General features: G+C 42.7%; 1 protein-coding gene across 1 annotated transcript in view; it reads left to right on the forward strand.

Annotated features, from left to right (window-relative positions):
- Nucleotides 1-27,272, forward strand: part of SMCHD1 (structural maintenance of chromosomes flexible hinge domain containing 1) — a 359,476-nt gene that overhangs the window by 218,732 nt on the left and 113,472 nt on the right. Inside the window, exons 29-34 of the mRNA XM_044293563.1 lie at nucleotides 4,249-4,410; nucleotides 4,871-4,996; nucleotides 9,666-9,745; nucleotides 13,583-13,740; nucleotides 16,393-16,508; nucleotides 17,676-17,737. Of these exons, the coding sequence (XP_044149498.1) occupies nucleotides 4,249-4,410; nucleotides 4,871-4,996; nucleotides 9,666-9,745; nucleotides 13,583-13,740; nucleotides 16,393-16,508; nucleotides 17,676-17,737 (704 nt within the window). The remainder of the gene's footprint in view (nucleotides 1-4,248; nucleotides 4,411-4,870; nucleotides 4,997-9,665; nucleotides 9,746-13,582; nucleotides 13,741-16,392; nucleotides 16,509-17,675; nucleotides 17,738-27,272) is intronic.

The following is a 27,272-nucleotide window of genomic DNA, read 5'->3' on the forward strand; positions in this document are numbered from 1 at the left end:
TACAAAATCGAATTTGCGTCCATTCCGCCAGACCGTTTCTTCCGATCCCGTCCTCCGCGAGATCCCGTACGAGTGGCTGCCTTCTTCGCGGCCATTCACTCTCTAATGGACAAGGGTGTCGTCGCCCCCGTGCCTCCGACGGAAAGGTTCAGGGGGTTCTACTCGAACCTCTTTGTGGTTCCCAAGAAGGAAGGCTCAGTGCGTCCGATCTTGGACCTAAAACGCCTGAACCGTTTTCTCCGACTGCAGAGATTCCGGATGGAGTCTCTCAGGTCCGCAGTGGCCTCCCTGGAAAGAGGGGATTTCATGGCCTCAATCGACATTCAGGATGCATACCTCCACGTTCCGGTTGCTCCATGTCATCACCGCTTCCTGCGCTTCGCGGTGGGGGACGATCACTTCCAATTCGTCGCCCTTCCCTTTGGTCTGGCGACGGCTCCTCGAGTGTTCACCAAGGTCCTGGCCCCTGTCTTGGCCCTTCTACGTTCAAGAAGTGTTTTTCTTCTCCCATACTTGGACGACATCCTGGTCAAGGCACCCTCCTTCTCTCAGACATCCCGCAGTGTGGAACTCACTCTGGAGACCCTGACGCGGTTCGGTTGGATTATCAACCACCCCAAATCTTCCCTTACCCCCTCCAGACGGCTGATCTTCCTGGGGATGCTCCTGGATACAGAGTTGGCGGAGGTCCGCCTTCCGTCGGACAAGCGTCTGGCCCTTCGCGGGTCGGTTCGCAGTCTCCTCCGTCATCACCGCCCTTCCCTCAGATCCAGCATGCGGTTATTGGGAAAGATGGTTGCCTGTTTCGAAGCGGTGCCGTTCGCACAATTCCGATCCCGCACCTTTCAGAGGGCAATTCTGTCGGCCTGGGACAAATCACCGAGGAGTCTGGACAGGACCTTTCTTCTGCCTCCCCTGGCTCGGGCTTCCCTCGGCTGGTGGTTGCATATCCCTCTAAGGGGGAAGTCCTTCCTTCCACTGAACTGGCTGGTGATTACCACAGATGCCAGCTTACGGGGGTGGGGGGGGGTTTTCCCTCCCCGGTCCGTCCAGGGCGTTTGGTCTCTATCGGAGTCCAGACTTCCAATCAATATTCTGGAACTGAGGGCGATTCTTCTGTCCCTCAGACACTGGACCCATCTGCTGAGGGGCCACCCTGTTCGGATCCAATCGGACAATGCCACGGCTGTGGCATACATAAACCATCAGGGAGGCACTCGCAGCGCTGCAGCGATGCAAGAGGTGACCCTCATTCTCCTCTGGGCGGAGACGCACGTGCCGGCCTTATCTGCGATTTACATCCCGGGGGTGGACAACTGGGCGGCGGATTTCCTCAGCCGGTCCACCATCGACCCGGGAGAATGGTCCCTGCACCCAGAGGTGTTTGAAGCCCTTTGTCTTCGCTGGGGTCGCCCCGACGTGGACCTCATGGCCTCCAAATTCAACCACAAGGTCCCCCTATACCTGGCCAGGGCACGGGACCCGAAGGCATACGGCGCCGACGCGCTCGTCCTTCCGTGGCGCGAATTCTCCCTTCTGTACGTCTTTCCTCCTTTTCCCCTCCTGCCACGGGTTCTTCGGAGGATCGCGGCAGAGGGCGTCCCCGCGATTCTAATCGCCCCGGATTGGCCCCGCCGGTCTTGGTACGCCGACCTAATGTTGCTGTTGGCAGACGCACCGTGGCCACTGCCCTCCAGGGAAGACCTTCTCTCTCAGGGACCGATCTTCCACGAGCATTTAGGCTCGCTACGTTTGACGGCGTGGCTATTGAGACCGCCGTCTTAACGCGACGGGGTTTCTCCGCGGACGTAGTCCGCACCATGATCCGGGCTCGTAAGCCCGTATCCTCTAGGATCTACTATCGGGTTTGGAGGTCCTATCTGGGGTTCTGTGAGTCCCGGAGCATCCCACCTCTCCGGTTTTCTCTTCCCACAATCCTGTCCTTCCTCCAGTCGGGTCTGGACCTGGGGCTGTGCCTCAGTTCTCTGAAGGGTCAGATTTCGGCGCTGTCTATTCTTCTCCAGCGTCCCCTGGCCCCTCTAGGGCCAATTAAGACCTTTTTACAAGGGGTGGCTCACTCTGTTCCGCCGTACCGCCCTCCAGTTCCTTCCTGGGACCTGAATGTGGTGCTCTCGTCGCTCCAATCAGCCCCCTTCGAGCCTTTACGGGAGGTCTCCCTTCGCCTTCTGTCCTGCAAGGTCATCTTTCTTGTGGCCGTCACGTCTCTCCGACGGGTGTCGGAGTTAGCGGCTCTTTCTTGCTCCGAACCTTTCCTGATCTTCCACCAGGATAAGGTTGTGCTTCGGCCTGTCCCGACTTTCCTGCCAAAGGTGGTCTCCGCCTTTCACATCAATGAGGACATCGTCCTTCCGTCGCTCTGTCCCTCTCCTTCCCACCCCAGAGAACGGGAACTGCACCGTCTGGATGTGGTCAGGGCGTTGAGGATTTACTTGGAGGTCACCGGGTCCTTTCGGCGCACGGACTCCCTGTTTGTGGTTCCGGAGGGTTCGTGCAAAGGGTTGGCGGTCTCCAAGGTGGCTATTGCCCGTTTCATTAAACTGGCGGTGTCTGAGGCTTATCGAGCCAAGGGCAGACCTCCGCCTTTCGGCGTCACTGCTCATTCCACCAGAGCAGTCGGAGCTTCCTGGGCGCAGAGGCATCGGGCCTCGGCTGAACAGTTGTGCAAAGCAGCCACTTGGTCCTCTCTGCACACTTTCACAAAGTTCTATAGGGTGCATACGCATGCATCAGCGGATGCTGCTTTGGGCCGCCTGGTTTTGCAGGCAGCGGTTTCCTGATGCTCTGGTGGTGTTCCGCCTTGGGTTTGTGGTCCCTCCCTTCTTGGACTGCTCTTGAACGTCCCAAGGTCTGTGTCCCCCAAGGAAAATGGGCGAGAAAAGGAGATTTTTGTATAACTTACCAGTTAAATCTCTTTCTCGCTCTTCCTTGGGGGACACAGCACCCACCCTTCTGTGTTTGGTTACAGGGTTATGGTCTGGCGCCCCGTTGGGTTGCTGGCTGGTTGTTTCCGTTATTGGTTGTTATCCTTTCACTACTTGGACACGCAACTGGTAGCCTCTATCTCCAGGCTGAGGGTATAGCTGATGGAGGAGGGGCTTAACAGTTTTACTTAGTGTCACGCCTCCTAGGGAGCTGAGCTATACCCAAGGTCTGTGTCCCCCAAGGAAGAGCGAGAAAGAGATTTAACTGGTAAGTTATACAAAAATCTCCTTTTTCATTGTTTTCCTTTTCCAGCAGAGCAGAACAATGGAAATATATAGCAGTGGTGGGAACTCACCCTTACCTTGTGTGCTTCATAACTGTCATACATGTACTGATTCTTATGGATGTCTGGGAATTTTTGGTGTGTTTATTGCACAGCCATGCATATTTTGGCAGACCAATTATGTTGCTGTCTATTACAGGTTTTAAAAGACATCTGTCAGGAGACTTGTACCTATGAAACTGGCTCCATGTGCACTTGGCAGCTGAAAGCATCTATGTTGGTCCCATGGTCATATGTGCCCACATCGCTGAGGAAAATGATGTTTTAGTATATGCAAATGATCCTCTAGGAGCAACAGGGGCGTTGCTCTCTCTGAAATTGCCACGTCCTCTGCACTTTGACATGGAGAGGCAGTTTAAACGTGATCACACCTGTTCTTGTCAATCATAGCACAGAGGTTGTGGTAGTTGCAGAGAGAGCAGAGTCTCTAGGAGTAACTGCAATGTCCCCAATGCTTCTAGAGGCTGGATTGCATGTATTTAAACATAATTTGTCTCAGTAATGTGGTCACATATGAAGATGGGACCAACACAGATGCCTTTAGCTGCTAAGTGCACATGTAACAGGTCAGCCAGTTTCATAGGTACAAATCTGGTGACAGATGCCCTTTAAATCTTTTCTAATCTTGCCTAGCGGCTCATTTAACATAGGTACATGATTGTGTGTCTGCCTCTCTTCTTGTTATATACTGAGTCCTTAAAATGTTATTGTTATCTCTAATACAATTACAGTTATTGTGCTGAACTTGTTTTGCTTTCCAACTAAATGTTTTCCTTTTTGCATGACTTTATATCAGAGTATGATTTCTGCTGATAACATCAGGCAGCATTATTAGCCCCTCGTTTATACATATAATGAGTACAGCAGGTATCTGGAATCTAATGTGCGTTTGTCTACATCACTGGAGGACCACTGATGAAAATCACTACCTAGTTTGGTTTGTGACTTTTTCCATTTTGCAGGAAAGCACTCAATCTATAATTGTCAAAGGAATATCATTCTATGTTGGCGGACCTTTAGAGGACATAGAGTTATGTTTTGCATGGAGAAGTTTTTCAGCTTATTTGCGACTGAGGCTTGTTGCTGGGCCACCTTCCCAAATTAGTCTGGGAGAATGGAATGAGGTTAGTTATTTTCATGTATTTTTATTTATTTATTTTTAAAGCAACAATGTGCTTGTTAGCACTCTCCCTGCCAACCCCCCCCCCCCCCCCCCCACACACACACACCCCTCACCCCCTCCAAAAAAAAAAAATGTGTTGAGAATGTTATGAATAAATAGGGCACAATACTCCTCTGCTCATTTCAGTGCCTGCCTCTGTTCCCTACATTTTTTTTACTGGCATTGAAGTGATCACATGACCGTTGTGGTCACATGGGGCACATCATCACTGCCCCATCACTGGGAGCAGCAGCCTTGGAACACAGGGGATTGAGCAGATGAGTATTGAGTCTCTTTTATAACTTTTCAACCCTCAGCTAATTTTTTTGGGATCATGGAGAACCCGTGTAAGGTGTTCATACAAGTAGGTAACTTATCTATAGGTTTTATTTGGTTATCTCTGACATAACTTAATACATTAGTCTATTACAGTGGTCTCTGGAAAAAAGGTTCAGAAGCCTCTAATTATCCAGTTATATGACGAGTGTGGTAATCCATCTCCTGAGCCGAATTTGAAGGTCACATTGATGAAGGACAATGTTCTAAAGGTACCAGATTAAATTGGGTATTGATTGTCTACTGAGCAGGTAACCAAAACTTGCTGCTTAAATTTTACTGCATAAACATACAGTAATCCACAATGTTATAAAACTGTCTATAAGAAAAACTGTCTGTTTTGCCCTTAGCAAGCAATCACAGCACAGCTTTCATTTTAACCACTTTCAGACTGAGTGAGTTTTCACCTATCTGACCAAGCCTACTTTGCACATCAGACGTGCAATTTTATGTTAGTGGTAAATTTGGGACAATCATGTTTTTTACCTTTATATTTATTTTAAAAAAATCCAAATATCTGAAAAAATTTTCAATTTTCTAAATTAAAATTTCATTGCTTCTCGGTCCTGGCTCTGTGCTCACCACTCCCTGGTCCTCGTCTGCCAGCACTGCACGCGATGCTGTGACCTGTGCATAGGTCTTATTAACATTGGGGGTTTGATCTGAGGTCTGGTTTATTTTTACAAAGGCTCGATTGAGGTGAGCTGAAACGTTGTTTGGTGTAATAAAGGAGCCACTTTTCTTCACCTATATTTTTCCATATATACATATACACATATATATATATATATGTATATATGGACATATATATATATATATATATATATCTATATATATATATACAGACAAAAATAACTGGCAGCACCACCTTGTTGGTGGGTGCAAAGTCCAAGTACGGCAACTGGATATTACCCACTTCAATATGATGAAAAAATTGGACTGCACTCCAGACGGTTCCTTATGGTAAAACGAGTGAAGTTTATTCACACATGTGATAGCAGCAAAAGAGCGACGTTTCGGCTCAACATGAGCCTTTCTCAAGGCTTGAGAAAGGCTCATGTTGAGCCGAAACGTCGCTCTTTTGCTGCTATCACATGTGTGAATAAACTTCACTTGTTTTACCATAAGGAACCGTCTGGAGTGCAGTCCAATTTTTTCATCATATATATATATATATATATATATATATATATATATATATATAATTGAAAAGTAGAGCAGCACTCCAAATTGTGGTAAAAAAAAGGGAGTTTTTTTTCACCTATAAGTGACGCGACGTTTCAGCTCCAACATGTATCCTTTCTCAAGCAATGTGAACAATGCAAAATGAAAATATATATATAGTGAAAGGAGGTGACATCATCAGATTAAAGTGCTTACAAATTAAGCTGGCGTTAACCCATGCCGGCGTGAATGACATTATATATACAGTAAAATACTACATTTCATCATAAAACATGTGTAATTGATCAATGATACAATACAATAAAACAATATCATAAGTGTCCGTACAAAAGTAAGTGCGAAATCACTGTGCATATGCAATGCATATAAAATTGCTCCCAACGATAAATAGTTAAAAAAGACAATTGCAGTTCATTATACATGGGGAATGGCAGAACCACATGGCGGTGGGTGTAGGTAAAGGCACATAACAAGGCAACTTACAAATATATATATATATATGTTTTATATGTATATTTATTAGTATTGTATTGAGACAAAGTTCTGCTCAGTAGTAACCTTCTGATGAGCATCAAATGGCAGTAAACAAACAATAAGGTTGAAGAGAGGGACATAGCAGCCAGCACTGGGAGGTGACCCTCACACTGCTGGTTTATTTGTAGCCCCCCTGAGGCTAGCATCAGAGCATCTCATGCTTCGATGCGCTCCCTTGCCCTGTGCTAGATCGCGCAGGGCACGGGCTCTTTTGTTTATCATAGCACACCGCCCGGCAGTGTGTTCGGTGGCGTCACTGGCTCTCATGGGCGGGCTTTAGCGTTGCCATAGCCGGTTTACTGGCTAGGGCAGTGCTAAAACTGGGCTTCCTGGCAGCCCGGTACGTCACTGCATCTCCAAAAAATGCCTTTGCCCTGCGCAATTTAGCGCAGGGCAAAGGTGAGCATCGGAGCATGAACTGCTTTGATGCTCAAGTCAGGGGGGCTGCCTGGGTGAAAATGGAGGTATGTCCGGGTTCAGCTCTGAACCCGGACAACCCCTTTAAGTGCTGCCCAGAATTGGCATCATTGGCCTTTTTCATGTTGGTATTAGAGGAGTAACCCTGAAGTTGCAGAGGACACAGTGAAAGCACACTGTGCTGCTGGGCTAGAGGAGCGAGACCCTGTCTTGACTGATCTGTACTTTGACACCTGTGAGCAGTCAGAAGGAGGGTCTGTTTTGTGATCGTAGATTTACATGGTTTCCTCCTAGCTCCCATTACAGTTAATCATCCTGTCACCTTCAACAACTCAGACATCTGCCATAATGACATCATTTACAGATAGCTCTGCCAGATCATTAAGGAAGCGTTCACGGGGGCCTAGAGCTGCTGGGTTCCCCTGACTTTGGACTATAAGACGCAGGCACTTTATAGTAAGATATACATATATATATATATATGTGTGTGTGTGTGTGTGTGTACAAATTCGGATATTTGTTGGGAAAATATTCAACAAAACTTTTAATTTGTACATTTATATCTCTGCACTTTATGAATTTAAAGGGAACCTGTCACATCCCAAAACCATCCCAAAGCGGCCTCCTTGCTTCAAGTTACGGTAACCGCGCCCCCTTTGCTGTGACTGACAGCTGGCTGTTCGGCAAAAGCAGCCGAACTCTTGTGCATAAGCGGGGTCAGTCACAGCGAAGGGGCAGGAAAGGGGGTGTGGTTACCGTGACTTGAAGCAAGGAGGCCGCTGCCTCCATGACTTCAAGCATGTGTGGAGAAGCGCACCGGGCAGGGGATAAAACAATGTTTTCAGTGCTTTTGCTGTATCTGCCTTCAGGAAGAAAGGCTTCATCAGAAACACACTGCTGGCGGCTTGGGATGGTTTTGGGAGGTGACAGGTTCCCTTTAATGCCAACCCCAGGCAAAAATTATCAGTGATTGATAGCTGTCTATGTATGCACATTTACACAGGGCATGCTATCAGTCACTGATACAAAAATAAAAAAAAGCTTCTGTGTACAACTGAAGTCAGACAAAGCAGAGGTATAAATGTAGAAATTACAAGTTTTACTGAAATAATTTCCCAACAAACTATGTCAATCTGCTCACCTCCTTTTGCTCTATAACATGCTGCCTGCAGATTGCACTGCATTTTGTGATGACGGGTTCTCTTTAACGGGTTCTAGGACCCAAAGGTTTTAATGTGCAACCGTAGCATATTTTGTGTTAGGGTACTTTCACACTAGCATTTTTCTTTTCCGCCATAGATTTTCCGTCACAGGGGCTCTATACTGGAAAAGAACTGATCAGACACATCCCCATGCATTCTGAATGTAGAGAAATCCGTTCAGGATGCATCAGGATGTCTTCAGTTCAGTTATTTTGACTGATCAGGCAAAAGATAAAACCGAAGCATGCTACGGTTTTATCTCCGGTGAAAAAAACTGAAGACTTGCCGGCATTTTCCCCCATCGGGATGTATTAGTGCCGGATTCGGCATTCAAAATACCGGAATGCCCGATCCGTCCTTCCGGTCTGCGCATGCGCAAACTGGTAAAAATGTGAAAAAAGATACAATACGGATCCGTCTGTCCGCATGACAAGCAGAGAGACGGATCCGTTCTTGCAATGCATTTGTGAGACGGACCCGCATCCGGATGCGTCTAACAAATGCTTTCGGTCATATCCAGATCGGCGGATCCGGCAGGCAGTTCCGACGACGGAACGGCTTGCCGGATCACACTGCCGTAAGTGTGAAAATAGCCTTAGACCTGTTAAAGGGGTTCTCCCATCTGGAAATTTATGACATATCCACAGGGTAAGCCATAAATATCTGATAGGTGTGGGTCCCACCTCTGGGAACCACTTCTATATTTAGAACTGGGCACTGTTTCTTACCACCAGGAATGAAAAAGCGTCAGTGCATGCACAGCTCTATCCGTTCACTTATATGGGACATCTGAAGATGCACTGCTATTTTCGGAAGTGAATGGAGAGGGCTGCTCATGCACGGGCTCTGCAACTTTCTTGGTGATGCAAGATGGGGCTCTGTTCAAGAAATAGGAGTGGGTTCCAGGAGTGAGACCATTTCTAGCATATTATAGCAACCCCTTTAGGAGACACAATGGATTGTCAGCTCAATAAAGGATCAGATTACGAACTACCTTTAGAAGTCTGTGGAGAGGCATTGGTAAGGCAGTACAGAGAAATACAGACACACATGCTGTCCGTGGAAGTCTATGAAGTGGGGAGGTAGGAGCAGGAATGAACTGCTAGAGGATTAAGGATGTGTTTCTATGATAAGATATATTACAAAGTGTCTTATATGCACTTGTATTATTGATTTATTTCAAAGTTAAGATTAGTGACCATTTAGGCTTCTAGGCAGTATTTGTCATTTTATAATAGATGTAGTTGGCTGATGGTACCTGCTAACAGGATGAGAGGGAAAGATGGCTATGCATGTGTACATACGTCTTTCACCTTTATACGTACGGTATTTGGCAACTACTAAGTGCACTTGCCTAGCCATCCATACAGGCTTCTTTTACTAGCATACTTGTACTACACAGTGGTCAGAAAGAAACCCAAGAAAACCTACCAATACACTTTCACTTTGTCTCTTGCTCTCTGTCCCGTTCTCTTGTATTACTATTTATTGCCTTGATAGTATGTTCACTTACCTAACTTTTTGTAAAACAAATATTTTGTAGATGAGTCCTGGTCCTCAGCCGCATAAAACTGATGCTAAAGGTGAAGCGAATATGGGATTGTTTACTTTCACTGCACCTAAGTAAGGATACTTTAAAACTGATACTTTAATATAAAAATTGAATTGTTGAAATGTTAGGGTACTTTCACACTTGCATCAAAGTTTTCCGGTATTAAATTCTGTCCTAGGGGCACAATACCGGAAAAAAACGGATCAGTTTTATCCTAATGCAATCTGAATGGAAAGCTTTCCGTTCAGGATGCATCAGGATGTCTTCAGTTCAGTCCTTTTACGGTATTTGGACGGAGAAAAAAAACGCAGCATGCTGCATTTTTTCTCTCCAGCCAAAAATCCTGAACACTTGCCGGAATGCTGGATCCGCCATTTTTTTCCATTGGCATTTATTAGTCGCATCCGGTCTGCGCATGCGCAGACCTTCAAAAATGTGAAAAAAATACAGGATCATTTTTTCCGGATGAGTATTGCAATACATTTGTGAGACGGATCCGGATCCGCCTACAAATGGTTTCCGTTTGCATGCAGATTGGAACTGCCTGCCTGCCGGAATCCAGCAACGCAATGGTGAAAGTTCCCTTAGTCATAAAATTATTCTTCAAAATGTGCTTAATGTCAGGCTGACCGTAAGCAAAAACTGTTGGCTCCTTCTGTAGGTACTAAGCTAATGAGTTTTAGCTTGACATGGTTCCTTATGCCAAAATTTTATGCACCTCCACTTCAGCAAACCATGCTCTTCTGTTTGTAAATCGGCTAGGCCTTTGAATTTTTGCATCATGCCTCCCATCTGTGCCTGAAAACAACTCTATTTGTGGTTTTGTTTCCTACCTCAACTGCCTAGTTAATTTCTTGACAGGTGAACAGTTTCCAACGCTTAAAAAGTTTTTTCCGATGTTTTCTAACTGATGATGGGTTATCAATATATGATTGTGGGGGTTTGACACCTGGGACCATCGCCGATCAGCTGTTTGAAAAGGCAGCGGCACTCGCAGTAGCACTGTGGCCTTCTCTCAGCTTTTCCTAGAATGTGTGATGTAACGTTTCTCGGTCACGTGGCCTAGTTGCAACTCGGCATGAAGTGAACGGGGCTGAGTACGATAACAAGCACAGCCGCTATACAATCTACTGCTCTGTGCTTGGTGAGAAGAGAGAATGCAGATGTGCTGATACACAGATACTGACACATGAAATACTGCTGTAGGCAGTAGTGCTGTATTAACTATATTCATATATGCTGCATCTCAGTAATCTGCTATTCACCTGTTAGATACAGTATCTGGACAGTTAACTGAATACCAGAGGTCGCATAACAGGCTTGAGGGTCACATTACTGATACCATCTTTAGCCCTATTTAGATCTACAGATTCATTTTACAGGACTATTATTGGCGGTACCATTTTTTTTTCTTTAGAGAAAGGCTATTGTGCGAATATAATAAAAGTCTGGGAGTAAAATTTTTATTACATGTATATTGGAAAATTGTATAACTGTCTATTCGCTAAATAAAGAAATTAATAAAATATACCTCTTCAATGATGAAAAGTATCCACAGATTACATTGTTTCTGGATTTCCAAAAATGGTAGTGTACTTTTTTCCATGAAGTTCAATTCCTTGCATCCATCCCAGATAGCTGTCTGGAAAAACGTTTCCCCAGGCCAATTGCCTCCTATATGTGTCATTACACAGTAGAATAAAGTGGGCAAGATTGCTTATTAAAGAGGACCTTTCACCAGAATAAAACTTCTAAACTAACTATACAGACATGTAGAGCGGCGCCCAGGGACCCCCCTGCACTTACTGTTATCCCTGGGCGCTGCTCCGTTCTCCCTGTATTGCCTTCGGTATCTTCATAGTTAGGCTCCACCCAGGGGAACCTGCCGTCGGCTCATTCTCCCATGCTGTAGCGCTGGCCAATCGCAGCGCTCAGATCATAGCCTGAGAGAGAAATAAACCTCTCAGGCTATGAGCTGTGCGCTGTGATTGGCCAGCGCTACAGCATGGGAGAAGGAGGCGCCGACAGGTTCCACTGGGTGGAGCTTAACTGTAAAGATACCGGAGGCAATAACGGGAGAACGGAGCGGCGCCCAGGTATAACAGTAAGTGCAGGGGGGTCCCTGGGCGCTGCTCTACATGCCTGTATAGTTACTCTAGAAGTTTTATTCTGGTGAAAGGTCCTCTTTAAGATCTAGAATCACCTACTTGGAAATACTATACAAGGAAGCACTTTATTTCCTTTTTTCCTAGATTCATTATTGGACATAAGGTTAGGCTTTTAGCCCATGAATAATATGCCGCAGGCAGTCTATCTGTCACTGGCCTATTGAAATGACTAAAGTGGGATCTGCACTGCACTTTGGCCTTAGGCCTCATGCACACGACAGTGTTTTTTTACTGTCAGTAATTTGGCTTCAGTGGTCCGTGTCCGATTTTGCTTCAGTTGTGTTTCCTTGTGTCTTCTTTTTTTTTTTTTTTTTTTGTCTGACGGGAAAAAAAAGGAAGGTTAATGAAAAGTGTAATTTTATTGCACCAATGTAGAAAAAAACAGACACGGAAGAGGACACGCACGACATACCAGTTGTGCATCCGTTTTTTTTTTTTTTACGGACTCATTGACTTGAATGGATTCCACAGACAAGAATAGGACAGGTTATATTTTTTTGACGGACTGGAATCACGGTCGCGGAGAAAAAATTGAGGACTATCATTTTTTTTTCACAGCTCAATAGAAATGAATGGGACCTCCGCTAAACTGTGAAAAATGACGGAACGGACGCGGATGCACACAACAGTCGTGTGCATGAGGCCTTATTCACATAGTCAGTGTTTGATCCATTAGTGCCTGTGAGCCAAAACTAGGAGTCGTGCCTACACAGAGATAAGGTATAAGTAAAAGATTTACACCTGTTCTGTGTTTCTGACCAGTGATGGCCAGTTCGCCGTGTTCACCCGCGAACACGTGCGAGCTGCCCTCTTAACTCACAAGTCCAGCGAGGCACGGGTAAGTCCTTACCTGTGCCTGTGCACTAGCCGGTCTGAAATGAAATGCGGTCTCCGGGTGCAGGCAGGTCTGAGAACAGCCCGATGAAAGCCCCCGGAGGCAGTTCTCGGAACTGCCTGCTCCCGGAGACCGCATTTCATTTCAGACCGCCTTGCGTACAGGCACAGGTAAGGACTTACCCTTACCTGTGCCTCGTCGGACTTGTGAGTTAAGATGGCAGCTCGCATGTGTTCGCGGGCGAACTGGCCATCACTGTTTCTGACCTGCACTTGGTTTTTGCTCACAATCACTGATAGAAATCACTGACCAAACACAGATGTGTGAATAAGGCCTTTGAATGTGCCAGTCTAAACTCTCTTGCTGTGTGTTCGACGGTGGCTGCCTAATTTTAGAGCGTTTTTAAGCAGAGTATACATATACCATAGCTGGTTTGTAAACTGCCCAGAATTTTTTAGGCTTAGTTAGGTCCAGGAGTGAGATTTCTGTTAGTTTTAGGTATCCATCTACAGAAGCCACCTTGTCATTGGTAGATGGGCCTGACATTATTTTGATAAAAAATGTGCGCAAGGAACTTCAAATTTTCATGCATAGTAAGTATAGTAATGATGCAATTCAGATTAACCGCTATTTCCATTGTTTGCATGAAAATCAGCTTTAAAAACATATTAATGGGATTGATTCTGCAGCATTCACATGCAGTTATGTTAACTGTATTCAGGTAAATAGGATATTTCAAAGAAATTTGTGCAACAAGGCTGCTGCATGTGAATTTACCCCAAAAACTGTATGATGTTGCATGTGTAGATTTCCTTTCTTGGAAATTCATTTCTTTTCAGAACTAAAATTCTAGTAGTACTTTGCATTTTTAGTACTAACAATGTTCAATTTTGCCTTAATTTCAGGGGTATATATTCTTTGCGCTGTAAAGCTGTGAATAATAAGTATAATGTGGAAAGTTCTCCAATAAAGATAAAAGTTGTGCCTGATCCTGAAAAACCAGCCAGTGTTTCTGTAAAATTTGAAAAAGGTGTGGATTTTACTGCTGGAAGTGTTTTTCCTGGTAAGTGTATAGGTTATTCAACGTTTTGTTTTAAACAGTACCTTTTGTAGTCAAGAACTGAAAAGTGAAATCACCTTTCAGATTTCACAGCACTTTTCACTGTTAGAAAGAGAAGTGAAATCTCCATCGAAAGCTACATAAGTAATGTGTTGATTGGCTGCTGGTTTCTCCACAGAAATTGTGCCCTATGTGAATATAACCTGTTCTAGTAATTACAGTATTTGTGAAATTTACATCTTGGTAATTGTGGGTGTAGTGGGAGCACAGAACCTGCTGACAGCTTGGCTCCCGCTATAAAAGCAGGAATTGGAGGTAGTGGAGATGTTATGAAATTTGTTCACTCTTCGTTTGGTGTTAAAAGCAGAATTGCGTTATGGATTCCGTTACTACGGACCAGGGGAGGACTCCCCTGCATAACAGAAACGGGACGAATCCGGTTTGCAGCCCATAAACTTCTATTATGACGGAATGCTTCTAAAGGCATTCTGTTATGTATTCCGTCATAGAATTGCGTTAAGGTCCGTGGTAATGGAATCCATAACGCAATTCTGCTTTTACCATCAAGCGAAGTGTGAGCGAATTTCAAAATATATGAACTTCGCTCATCTCTACGAGGTAGCTTTGTGAACCGGCTAGGTACTATGGTCAATAGTGAATGCAGAATCTAGACAGTTAGACAGAGAGAGTGGGTCCCTCTTTGTCTATCACCCCACCCCCACAAGCGCATTTGGGGGGTGCTGATGCATTGACATGCTAGCTGAGGACTTAACAAAGGCCCCCAGACCTGCCATGACTATATGCCATGAGCACAGCCTAATAGACAGCTTGTCACTGTTAGGCCTAATGCACACAACAATATTTTTTGGTCCATGTCTGTTCTGCATTCTGCAGATCGTACACGGAACCATTGATTTCTGTAGTTCTGCCCCCCCAAATTTTTTTTTTAAACGGACAGCACACGGATATCATCTGTGTGCTGTCCGCATGCGTATGGCCATGCCGCAAATTATAGAAAATGTTCTGTTCTTGTCCGTTTTGCAAACAAGAATAAATATTTCTATAAATTGGACTGAGAAAAAATGCGTCTAGCACATGGAAGGTATCCGTATTTTGTGGTTCCACAGTTTGCAGGCCCTAATGGCGCTAGAATATTATAATTAAAAGTTATTAAAGTTCATAAAAAAAAAGTAAAAATTAATATTTTTCTCTTTATATGAAAAGTGTTCTTAAGTTAAGCAGACATGTATAAATATGTTATGGCTATGTTCGTCACAAAACTTTCAAAAGTAGTAAACATATTATACATATATGGCATCACCGTAATCATACTAACCCGTAGAATAAAATTAACCTGGAAGTTATGCCACACAGTGAAAGTCACTGATGTAATGGTGAATGTCATAAATTTGAAGTGCAAAAAACAATGGCAGAATAGTTTTTTTTTCCATTACAGCCCTCAAAAAAGTTAATAAAAGTCAGTCAATAAATAATATCTACTTAGAAATGTTGTTACAGCTCATACGGTTGTGTCAGTGGGAGAAAAAAAAAAAAAGTTATGGTTCTAAAAATGCACTGACACGTATATGAAAAAATTCCAGTGGGCCCTAAGGTTTGGTACTGAAAGGGGTTGTCCAGGCTTTTTCTATTGATGACCTATCCTCAGTATAGGTCATCAATATCAGATCTGCGGGGGTCTGACACTCCGCACCCCCGCCGATCAGCTGTTTCAGGAGACGGCACACGCAGTGCGCACGTGCAGTCTCCCGTCTCTCTTCCTGTCCGCTGCTGCTGTCCCATAGACTTCCAGCAGCTAGCAGGAAGAGAGAAGGGAGACAGCACATGGAAACTGTGTGTGCCGTCTCCTCATACAGCTGATCACCAGGAGTGCTGGTTATCGGACCCCCACCGTTCTGATATTGATGACCTAACCTGAGGATAAGTCATCAATAGAAAAGACCGGACAACCCCTTTAACTGGTTAAGTAATTTATTGTATGCCGTATGGTTGCTTTCACTTCTTTCTGTTCTCCAGTTTTTATTGCCCATCTCCTGGTCCCACCAGTCCATCTCCACATTGGTTCTGACACTGGAAGGGAGTCATCCCTGTACCCTCTTCTCTGTGTTGTCAGATGGTTGTTAATGTGCTGCCAGGTGGCTGTCTGCCTCAGTTCAATAGCTGAGCCAGCCCCTCCTCTGACTCTGAATCAGCTATAACAGAGAAGTGGACTAGCTTGGCTTTTGAACCGAGACAGGCAGCCTCGGGGCTGGGGAGGTGGAAAGAGTGCCCTTTCTGTGATGGGTCCAGTGCAAAAGTAAAGTTGCTGGTAGCAGCAGACAGCTGCTAAAACCAGGACATTGCTGCAGAAACTTACATAATAGAGTATGTTAGCAAGTTTAGATTTTGTGCCCAATATACATATTTTCTTTTTCCTGGACAACTCCTTTAAGAACCTGAATTTAAGGAAAATGAAGGTAGAAAGTACACAAAAAAATCTAACATTCCCTACAGTTCCTCCATCAATATCCTTATTCGCTATTTCGCCTCCTCCTCCACAAGCATGTCTGACTGTAAGGAGAAGGACCCATCTTAGAGTGAAGCAACTGAAAGGATGAGAATGAAACTAATGTAAACCTATTTAATCTGTCTGTTTAGACTTTGTAGTAAGCATTCTTTCTGAAGATGGCTATCCCATTAGGAACCTTAAATCGGCTTGCTGTTCCATGAAAATTTGGAAGTCACAAACAACTGGTGGAAAACCTCCAGCTACTGTAAGAGCAGATAAGTTCATAAACTCTTCAATATTATACACATCATGTACATAAGGTAGCCAGAATCATTTACTTGTCTTTGTCAAAAGTAGAAAGTGGTTTTGGTGGGATTTACTATGCTTCAATAAAGTGTACAATTCACCAATTCCACAATTTTTTCAACTATAGCTCCAGATGTACCATGGTTAGCACTCCCGCTGTTAACTCAAATTTCTTAACCCATTTCATTATCTTGAGACAAAATCCATTGAAAAGCAATTGAAGTTGTTTGCTTAGATTAGATAACCAAACTCAGAAATCTCAGAAAAAAGGAGTGCTAACCATGTGACATCTGTATCTATTTCATAAAGTTGAAAGCATAGTCACGTGGTAAAGAGCTGTGGTGAAAATGGTGTAGGCTTTGTTTGGCAATACTATTTTTAAAGGGAACCTGTCAGTCGTTTTATGCTACCCCAACAATGGGCAACATGAAATACCCACTGGCTCTCTCATCACAGTGGACTATATTTTACTTTGAAATTCTGCATGGCACATCTCCACTGCAGACATTCGTAGGAAAGTAACAGTGAGCGCTCTATACAGTATTAGAATGTATTGGCTCAGATGAGCCGAAGTTAATCATAAATTAATTTGTACTGTAAAAAACCATTTCCCGAACTCTGGTTTGGTTCCAAGTGGTACTTCGCGAAGCAATATCTTCGGCTTATCAGAGCTCCTACTCCATACAGTATTGGAACGAAGTTTTATTCGAATCGACTTCGGATGTTTCATCCGAAGTCGATTCACTCATCCATAGTCGAAGGTCTGAGAGGTGGCAGATTTTCCAGGTGACTAATACTTAGGCCACTTTTAAACGGGCAGTGTTTGATCAGGATTTCCATCAGTGATTGTGAGCCAAAACCAGGTGCACATCAAAATCACACAGAAGTAGAAATCTTTCCATCATACCTTACTCAATGTAGGCTTCACTCCTGGTTTTGGCTCACAATCAATGATGGAAATCACTGACCACATTCACATGAATGAAGAATAACTTGGGTAAATGTATTGGTCCTATTGTTTTAACGATACTTTAACTGGAGTCGCTTTTTTCCAAGTATATCTCTCACTGGGCAACTGTCTTGGAACAAACACCTTTAATCATGCCTCAGTATTTCTTTTATTCAGGCAAAAGAGCTTAACTGCAATAAACCAAGAGATGGGGACAAAAATGACTGCTTCTTTTTCAGGTATTGATAATGTGCTTTTTTCCTATTTTCTTCATTTATTGATAAGCCATAACATTACTGCAGGAAGCTGCATTTAAATATGTTTTTTTTTTCTTTGTTATGTTTGCAGTATAAGGCTACATGCACACGAACGTTGTTTGTTTCTGTGTCCATTCAGTTTTTTTTGCGGATAGCATGCGGACCCATTCATTTCAATGGGTCCACAAAAAATGCGGACAGCACAACGTGTGCTGTCTGCATCAGTATGTCCGTTCCGTAGCCACGCAAAAAAAATAGAACATGTCCTATTCTTAAGTTTAAAATTAGAGGTTTAGAGAGGCTCACCTACTAATCAAGAACGGTATGGGTGCTCCCACAAAGAGGATTCACCCAATCCTCTAAAAGTGATTAAGAAAAAATGTATAGGGTAGTAGGGCACACCACCACTTGGTTCCACAAGGAGAATTGGTATAACAATATATTTATTTATTCGTTGTGACATATAATATTTATTCAAACATGCTAAAATACATAGCTAAAATACTGCTTTAAAATTCATAAAACATCCATAGTACAATAGTATAATTTAGTGAAATTCAGTGCTTTTCTGTACTTAAACAGAGTTTTTAAGTGAAAGTATGCAGTCTCTCCAAAGGGTTAATTAACCCAATTGATATCCCGGTGGGTAGCATTTAACTGTTGGAGATCGATTTAATAGTGAGATACGGTTTTAAAAAAAAAGATCTTTTGTATCCTTTATAACTTAGTCTCCACTTCATATAATCGGTGTAGTACCGCTACAACATCGCTGCCTATTTGTGGAAATAAATAATTGCCGCAAGGTTTGTGAAGGTCTTTTTGCAGGATTCGGGATCCTCGGTGGTCGTATATAGCTGTGCTGTCCTAGAGATCCCGTGGTGGTAAATTCCTTCTGCGCTGTATGTTTCAATTGCGCAGGGTTAATTCTCACCAGGGAAGAGGATCTCAGCAAGAGAAGACAGGTATCCAGCTTCTCTTTGAAAACGAATATTCACCGATCCCTTTCTCTAAGCACTTTTGGTCCTCCGGTTCTGTGCTTTATCTAATGGGATTAATTACCATACGCATTTCGGAGTGAACTACGACTCCTTCTTCAGTGGTTGAGTTTCCCATGGAAATGACCAGTCTTTATACACCTGAACAGGTGTGGTCTAGATTAATTGGCTTATGCTGTGTATAGGAAGTGACTTGAGTTTCCTTTTTTGATCTCATGATGACGGGACATATATATTATTTAAAAGACGTTTATTTCTCAAGTTAAAAGTATATATTAAATCAGTGCATAAATATATATATCACCTTATACTAAAACTATACGATAAAATACATAAAAAATACATTAAAAATATATCGGTCTGAAAGTGACATAAATATGCCAAACAGGTCCACATTTATAAATAGAGTAGATAGAGTCTATGTACTATGTTTCGTAGTGTTAACAATGTAAGGCAGGGGTAGAGAGCTGAGTAAAAATGCGCACCGCTCGCTATGCGGTAATTCTGCGCTTTTTATGCATTGCAGTGATTCTGAGAATTTTTTGCATTGCGATAAATAATCAGATTGCATTTTTACTCTAGTTCAATTCTCTATCTATATTAATACTGCCAAACATGTGTCAACCTACATTTAAATCATACAATCATGCACTGTTTCTAATTTTGTGTATAATAAATATGTAAAATTATTATTATATCAAACAACTATAATTGTCTATATTCTTAAGAGGTAAAGGACAATATCTGCTTTATAATAAAATATATATATATTCAGTTTGACGGAGGCATATGTCAAGAGACATATATTTCAGGAAGGGTATGGGAGTCCTCCACCGGGGGGACCCGGAAAGTCTTAGTAACTCACGGGTCCCTCCCTGGTGAAGAGTCCCCCCCCCCCCAATCTGCAACATGTCATAGGAACCCATATATTTCGATTTTGGCATTTAATCCAACTGGTAACAGGGTATTGAAGTCAAAGATATGTCTTGACTCAATCCTCAACATTCTTTTGATGTGATTTCCACCCCTCCAGTCTGTTTCTACTTTTTCAAGGGCCGAAAAGGTGAGTCCCTTTGGGTTTTGATTGTGTGCGGTTTTGAAATGATTCAACAAAGTATGTTTTTCATAACCCTTTCTTATATTCGAGATATGTTCAGCTATGCGGACTTTAAGTTGTCTTTTAGTTCTCCCCACATATTGTCTTTTGCAGGGGCATTGTATGATATAAATAACACTATTGGAATTACACTTGAGAAAATCTTTGATCGTTTGTTCATGGGTATTTGTCGTGGACTTTACTATAGATGTTTTTTTTAGAGAACGTCGTATTTTTACAGCCCATACATTTACCGCACCGGAAAAAAACAGTAGTGTTTGTCCATTTTTGTATGGATGAGTCTACTTTATTTTTATTAGTTTTTGGAATTGTCGGTGCCACTATAAGTGCTAAATATGGTGCTTTGGTGAAAGTGACCTGTGGAAATTGTGGAACTAAGTGACCTATTGTTTTATCTTTATTTATAAAGTGCCAGTGCTTATTAATTATATAACTCACTTTTTTATAATGGGTGTTAAAAGGAATAATTTTCTGCAGACGCAATCCATTATATTAATGGAAATGGTCATAAAACGGAGATCTCAGATTTTGGAGCAATTGACAATCCAGATAGAAGAATTAAAAGCAACCATAACAAATTTACCCAAAAATGAAGAATATAAATTATGGCAAGAAAGAATTTGAAAAAATATTGACAGAATTGAATATGATATAATCTCTAAAAAAAAAAGTAAGAAAATTCGAAATACAAAAAAGGAGCCGAAAAAACAAACAAAAAAAGATGAATAGTCACTATACAAAGCAAACCACAGAAACAGAGATAGTACATAATGTAGATCAAGGAGAATTCAGTATACCAACCTCCAACAGATATTAAATATTTGCAGAGAATCATTTTTTAGACCAAACACCACCCCATCACAAAGTAAGGTCACAACAGAAAACACCAAGACGATCACCTCAGCCACACTCAACACAAAGAGAGTCCCCAGTACACCGATACAATTTAAGACACAGGGATATCAGTCGGGACCAGTATCACCACAAAACACATCAACAATACAAGACTCCACAATCACGAACACGACACAAGGAGCCACAGAACACACAAAGACACCAATACAAACCACAAAAACACGAAAAAGGAAATTACGTAGAGGACTCAAACAGAAGAAAATACAACAATCACGACAATTAAAGGATTCAGACGCAATTGTAAACTTGAGCACGATCACTCTCACCCCTTCACAGATAAAACTACTAAATAAAGGTCTTAAATTTGCACCCTCAAATCAATTGAATACATTTGATACACTAATAGGCATAGAAAAATATATTAGGAAGCTATGCCTAAAGAAATATTTCATCAAGAACCCAATAATGAGTGCAGTGAACCCAATAGAGGGAAGGAAATATGTACACACAGATGTAAAAAGTAAATCGGCAAAATATCCACGTCAAGAGATCAGTGAGGAAATGATAGCTTTTAAACAAGCAGTGGAATTTGATATTAGGAAAATAAAAATAAGTAACAGTAGAGAAAATAATCTATCAAAAGCAGAGATGCAGGCAATAAAACAGCTACAGAAAGATCACAAAATAATAATACGTCCAGCAGATAAAGGTGGAGCTATAGTAGTGTGGGATACGGACAATTGCAATAAAGAGTGTATCAGACAACTGTCGGGCACAACTACGTACAAACGTTTACGTATTGACCCCACTGCAGAGTTCCAAAAACAATTGATAAACCTATGTGAAGAAGGCCAGAGATTGGGTATTTTATTTCAACAGGAATATCATTACATTACTAATAGTCAATGTAGATTACCAGTATTCTATTGCATTCCTAAACTGCACAAAGACCCTACTAACCCGCCAGGACGACCAATAATTTCCGGTATAGGCTCGCTTACAGCAAACCTGTCACATTATATAGACAAATTGTTACAGCCGGTAGTTAAAACAATTAAATCCTACATAAAAGATACAACTTCCACAATACAAGTGGTAGAGAAACTGCAGTATAACCTCGAATGGATTATAGGGACATTAGATGTACAGTCCCTATATACAGTGATAAATCATAAACAAGGGATAGAAGCTATGGGCCAACAACTACAAGAAAATAACTAATTACCCATAGAACAGATTGAATATCTTCAGATGGTCACACAATACATCCTGGACCATAACTATTTTTGGTTTAATTCAGATATATACCTGCAGATATGTGGTACTTCAATGGACACCAGGTTTGCCCCCAGCTACGCTAATTTATTTATGGCGAATTGGGAGCAAAAAATTATTGACCCCAAGCTGGGGACAGACCTGGTGCTCTGGAAGAGGTACATCGATGATGTCCTCTTCATATGGAAAGGCGATCAGGAATCATTGGACAAATTCTTGGAGGATATTAATAAAAATGATTGTAACTTACGGTTTGCAGGAAAGACTAGCCAAACGATAGTGGAATTTCTGGACCTGCAAATTAAAATAGAAGAGAATAAATTAGTGTGTAATACGTATCGGAAGCCAACCGCAAAGAACAGTTATATTTTGTATAATAGCTGCCATCTACCCCAATGTCTCCTAAACATACCGACAGGACAGTTTAGACGAATTAGGAGAAACTGCTCAAAAATAGAGGATTTTGAGGAGGAGGCAGTAATTTTGAAAAATCAATTTTTAGAAAATCAATACCCTACAGAAATTCTGGAGACAGCATTAGATACAGTTAGACAAATGGATCGAAAGTCGTTTTTTTATATAAAAACTAAAAAGGAACAGAAAGATGAGAACACAAGGATTTTTTTTATCTTTCAACACCCATCATAAAAGTGAGGTATATAATTAATAAGCACTGGCACTTTATAAATACAGATAAAACAATAAGTCACTTAGTTCCACAATTTCCACAGGTCACTTTCACCAAAGCACCAAATTTAGCACTTATGGTGGCACCGACAATTCCAAAAACTAATAAAAATAAAGTAGACTCATCCATACAAAAATGGACAAACACTACAGGTTTTTTCCGGTGCGGTAAATGTATGGGCTGTAAAAATACGACGTTTTCTAAAAAAACATCTATAGTAAAGTCCATGACAAATACCCACAAACACACGATCAAAGATTTTCTCACGTGTAATTCCAATAGTGTTATTTATATCATACAATGCCCCTGCAAAAGACAATATGTGGGGAGAACTAAAAGACAACTTAAAGTCCGCATAGCTGAACATATCTCAAATATAAGAAAGGGTTATAAAAAACATACTTTGTCGAATCATTTCAAAACCGCACACAATCAAAACCCAAAGGGACTCACCTTTTCAGCCCTTGAAAAAGTAGAAACAGACTGAAGGGGTGGAAATGACATCAAAAGAATGTCGAGGATTGAGTCAAGACATATATTTGACTTCAATACCCTGTTACCAGCTGGATTAAATGCCGAAATCGAAATATATGGGTTCCTATGACATGTTGCAGTGGGGGTGGGGGTGGGGACTCTTCACCAGGGAGGGACCCGTGAGTTACTAAGACTTTCCGGGTCTCCCCCCCCCCGGTGGAGGACTCCCATACCCTTCTTGAAATATGCCTCCGTCAAACTGAATATATATATGTATACATATATAAGAGAAAAAGAGTAAAATTCGTTTGAAAAAAACTTTTTGGATGTGACTGTCTTTTATTATAAAGCAGATATTGTCCTTTACCTCTTAAGAATATAGACAATCATAGTTGTTTGATATATAAAATTATTAAAAATTATTATTATATTTATTATACACAAAATTAGAAACAGTGCATGATTGTATGATTGAACTAGAGTAAAAATGCAATCTGATTATTTATCGCAATGCAAAAATTTCTTAGAATCACCGCAATGCATAAAAATCGCAGATTTACCGCATAGCGAGCGGTGCGCATTTTTACTCAGCTCTCTACCCCTGCCTTACATTGTTAACACCACGAAACATAGTACATAGACTCTATCTACTCTATTTATAAATATGGACCTGTTTGGCATATTTATGTCACTTTCAGACCGATATATTTTTTATGTATTTTATCGTATAGTTTTAGTATAAGGTGATATATATATTTATGCACTGATTTAATATATACTTTTAACTTGAGAAATAAACGTCTTTTAAATAATATATATGTCCCGTCATCATGAGATCGAAAAAGGAAACTCGTGTCACTTCCTATACACAGCATAAGCCAATTAATCTAGACCACACCTGTTCAGGTGTATAAAGACTGGTCATTTCCATGGGAAACTCAACCACTGAAGAAGGAGTCGTAGTTCACTCCGAAACGCGTATGGTAATTAATCTCATGAGATAAAGCACAGAACCGGAGGACCAAAAGCGCTTAAAGAAAGGGATCGGTGAATATTCGTTTTCAAAGAAAAGCTGGATACCTGTCTTCTCTTGCTGAGATCCTCTTCCCTGGTGAGAATTAACCCTGCGCAATTGAAACATACAGCGCAGAAGGAATTTACCACCACGGGATCTCTAGGACAGCACAGTTATATACGACCACCGAGGATCCCGAATCCTGCAAAAAGACCTTCACAAACCTTGCGGCAATTAAGATCGCACTACACTGCAGCCTATGAGGATTGTCAGCACGTGGGGCGCCACGAGTGATATAACAAACCCGGCACTAGTCCAAAACAGTGAGTAAAACCATTCCGGTTTATTTCCACAAATAGGCAGCGATGTTGTAGCGGTAGTACACCGATTATATGAAGTGGAGACTAAGTTATAAAGGATACAAAAGATCTTTTTTTAAAAACCATATCTCACTATTAAATCAATCTCCAACAGAAATATTAAATGCAGGCTTCAAAGTTTTTTCACTACTATCTTTTTTGTTATTTAGATTATTATATTTTCTTTCTGGCTTCTTTTGAAAAATGCGGTGTTCTATAGATAACATGCACAAGACCAGGTTTGCTGTGTTAGCTGCTTTAAAATTGCTGATGCAGCTGTTAGAAAACATGTCCCAGTGAGAACTGCAAAAACCTGCAGCTCTCATTCCCGACCCGATTTACATGTACATATAAAAAAAAATATATTTTTATGGCGTTCGTGGAAGGGAATAATAAACGTGATATTTATGTAGTCCAGTTCGTTACGGACGTGGCAATACCAAACATATGGGGGTTATTTATTTTTTTTTATATTTTTTTTCATTGGAAAGCTTATTTTCAATGGAAAAAACAGCCTGCTAGAAATTACTCAAGGCTGGTTTGGAACCTACACGAGACCCCAGCCAGCCTTCACACTAGGGCTGCACGATATGGGAATTTTGTGCGATTGCGATTAGGGCCCTAAAAATTGTGATAACGGTATGCGATGCGATATTTTAAAGGAATTGTGCTAGAGGTCTATTTGCTTGGATTTTCCCATATGAGCCGCTGACACGGCTGGGTATGACATAGTTATGGGGATCTGTGGATGACGCTGAGTTGTGGGGGATCTGTGGATGACGCTGTGTTGTGGGGGATCTGTGGAGGGTGCTGTTATATGGGGGATCTGTGTAGGACGCTGTTATATGGGGGATCTGTGGAGGGTGCTGTTATATGGGGGATCTGTGGAGGTTGCTGTTATATGGGGGATCTGTGGATGACGCTGTGTTGTGGGGGATCTGTGGAGGGCGCTGTTATATGGGGGATCTGTGGAGGGTGCTGTTATATGGGGGATCTGTGGAGGGTGCTGTTATATGGGGGATCTGTGGAGGACGCTGTTATATGGGGGATCTGTGGAGGACGCTGTTATAGGGGGGATCTGTGGAGGGCACTGTTATATGGGGGATCTGTGGAGGGCGCTGTTATATGGGGGATCTGTGGAGGGCGCTGTTATATGCGGGATCTTTGGAGGGCGCTGTTATATGGGGGATCTGTGGAGGACGCTGTTATATGGGGGATCTGTGGAGGACGCTGTTATATGGGGGATCTGTGGAGGCCGCTGTTATATGGGGGATCTGTGGAGGGCGCTGTTATATGGGGGATCTGTGGAGGACGCTGTTATATGGGGGATCTGTGGAGGGCGCTGTTATATGGGGGATCTGTGGAGGGCAATGTTATATGGGGGATCTGTGGAGGACGCTGTTATATGGGGGATCTGTGGAGGGCGCTGTTATATGGGGGATCTGTGGAGGGCGCTGTTATATGGGGGATCTGTGGAGGGCGCTGTTATATGGGGGATCTGTGGAGGGCGCTGTTATATGGGGGATCTGTGGAGGACACTGTTATATGGGGGATCTGTGGAGGACGCTGTTATGGGGGACCTGAAGTAGGAGGAGCGTTATTAAGTGACGTCAGTCACTCGCCGGCCGGCCACCTCGCTGCAGTGCATTGCATTCATAGTGAGTACAGAGGCCGGACCTGTTAGGAGAGAGATTGTTTCACCCACACACACACTAGTAAAACACTTTACATGCAAAAGGTAGTTATGTGCGCGGGGCCCCTTTTATATATAATCGCAGCATTTTCGGGTCGGCCAAATCGCCATATCGCATTTGGCGATTATAGCGATTCGATTATTTTTTCGATTTATCGTGCAGCCCTACTTCACACACATCGGATCGCATTTGCGGGGTGCCGATGGTAGACAGAGGGGGTCCGCTCCTTCTGTCAGCGCTTTACATGTGGTGGGCGCCATTGCCCGCGACATGTAAAGTGTTAAACAGCCCGGATCGGCACTCCTTCCGGTCCAGGGTGTTAGAGCAGGTCCGCGGCTCTTATTTGAGAGCCAGGGACCTGTGCAGCGCTTAGAATGGGCCACTGTAAAAAAAGTGGCGGCCCATCCTAAGGCCCCTTAGTGAATGCCGTAAAAAGGCGTATGGGTGGTCTCTAAGGGGTTATAGCAGCAGGAGAGGGGAGACCAGTGGGGGATTTACTGACAGACTGGATAACTGTACATGTCTCCAGGTAGAGAGTGACATGGACTTCTGTGTTTGTTATCAATCTCCCCACCATGAAACAAAAGCAAACTTGCTCTCTTATTATCAAATATGTATGGTCTTTTCCCAGAAACGTAGTGAGAAGATAAGCACTTGCTCATCTATTCAACCCACTGTGTCTAATTAGGACATTCATTGATGCCACATCCAGACATTTACTAGTGTCCAGATCATGGCACCAAAAAGTCACACAAAACACTTGTACCCCACAAACAAAAGCATCAATAAAGCTTCCAATTTAACCCGGACAGTACCAGCGCCGTACATGTACGGCGCTGGCTACTGTATTTAGAATCCCAGTGCCATAGTCCAGCAGTCAGTGATAACCGGACCCCTGCTGTATGCGCCGGCATCGGTGAAAACACCGATGCCAGCGCATTAACACTAGATGCCCCGCGGTGCTGACTGCTGATGTCTGTGAAGGGTGGGAGCTGACATCATGGCTGCCTTCCTGTAAGCCTGTGAGATTCAGCCCCCTGGGGGA

The sequence above is a fragment of the Bufo gargarizans genome, chromosome 5 (genome assembly GCF_014858855.1).
Source record: "Bufo gargarizans isolate SCDJY-AF-19 chromosome 5, ASM1485885v1, whole genome shotgun sequence".
NCBI classification, from domain to species: Eukaryota; Metazoa; Chordata; class Amphibia; order Anura; family Bufonidae; genus Bufo; species Bufo gargarizans.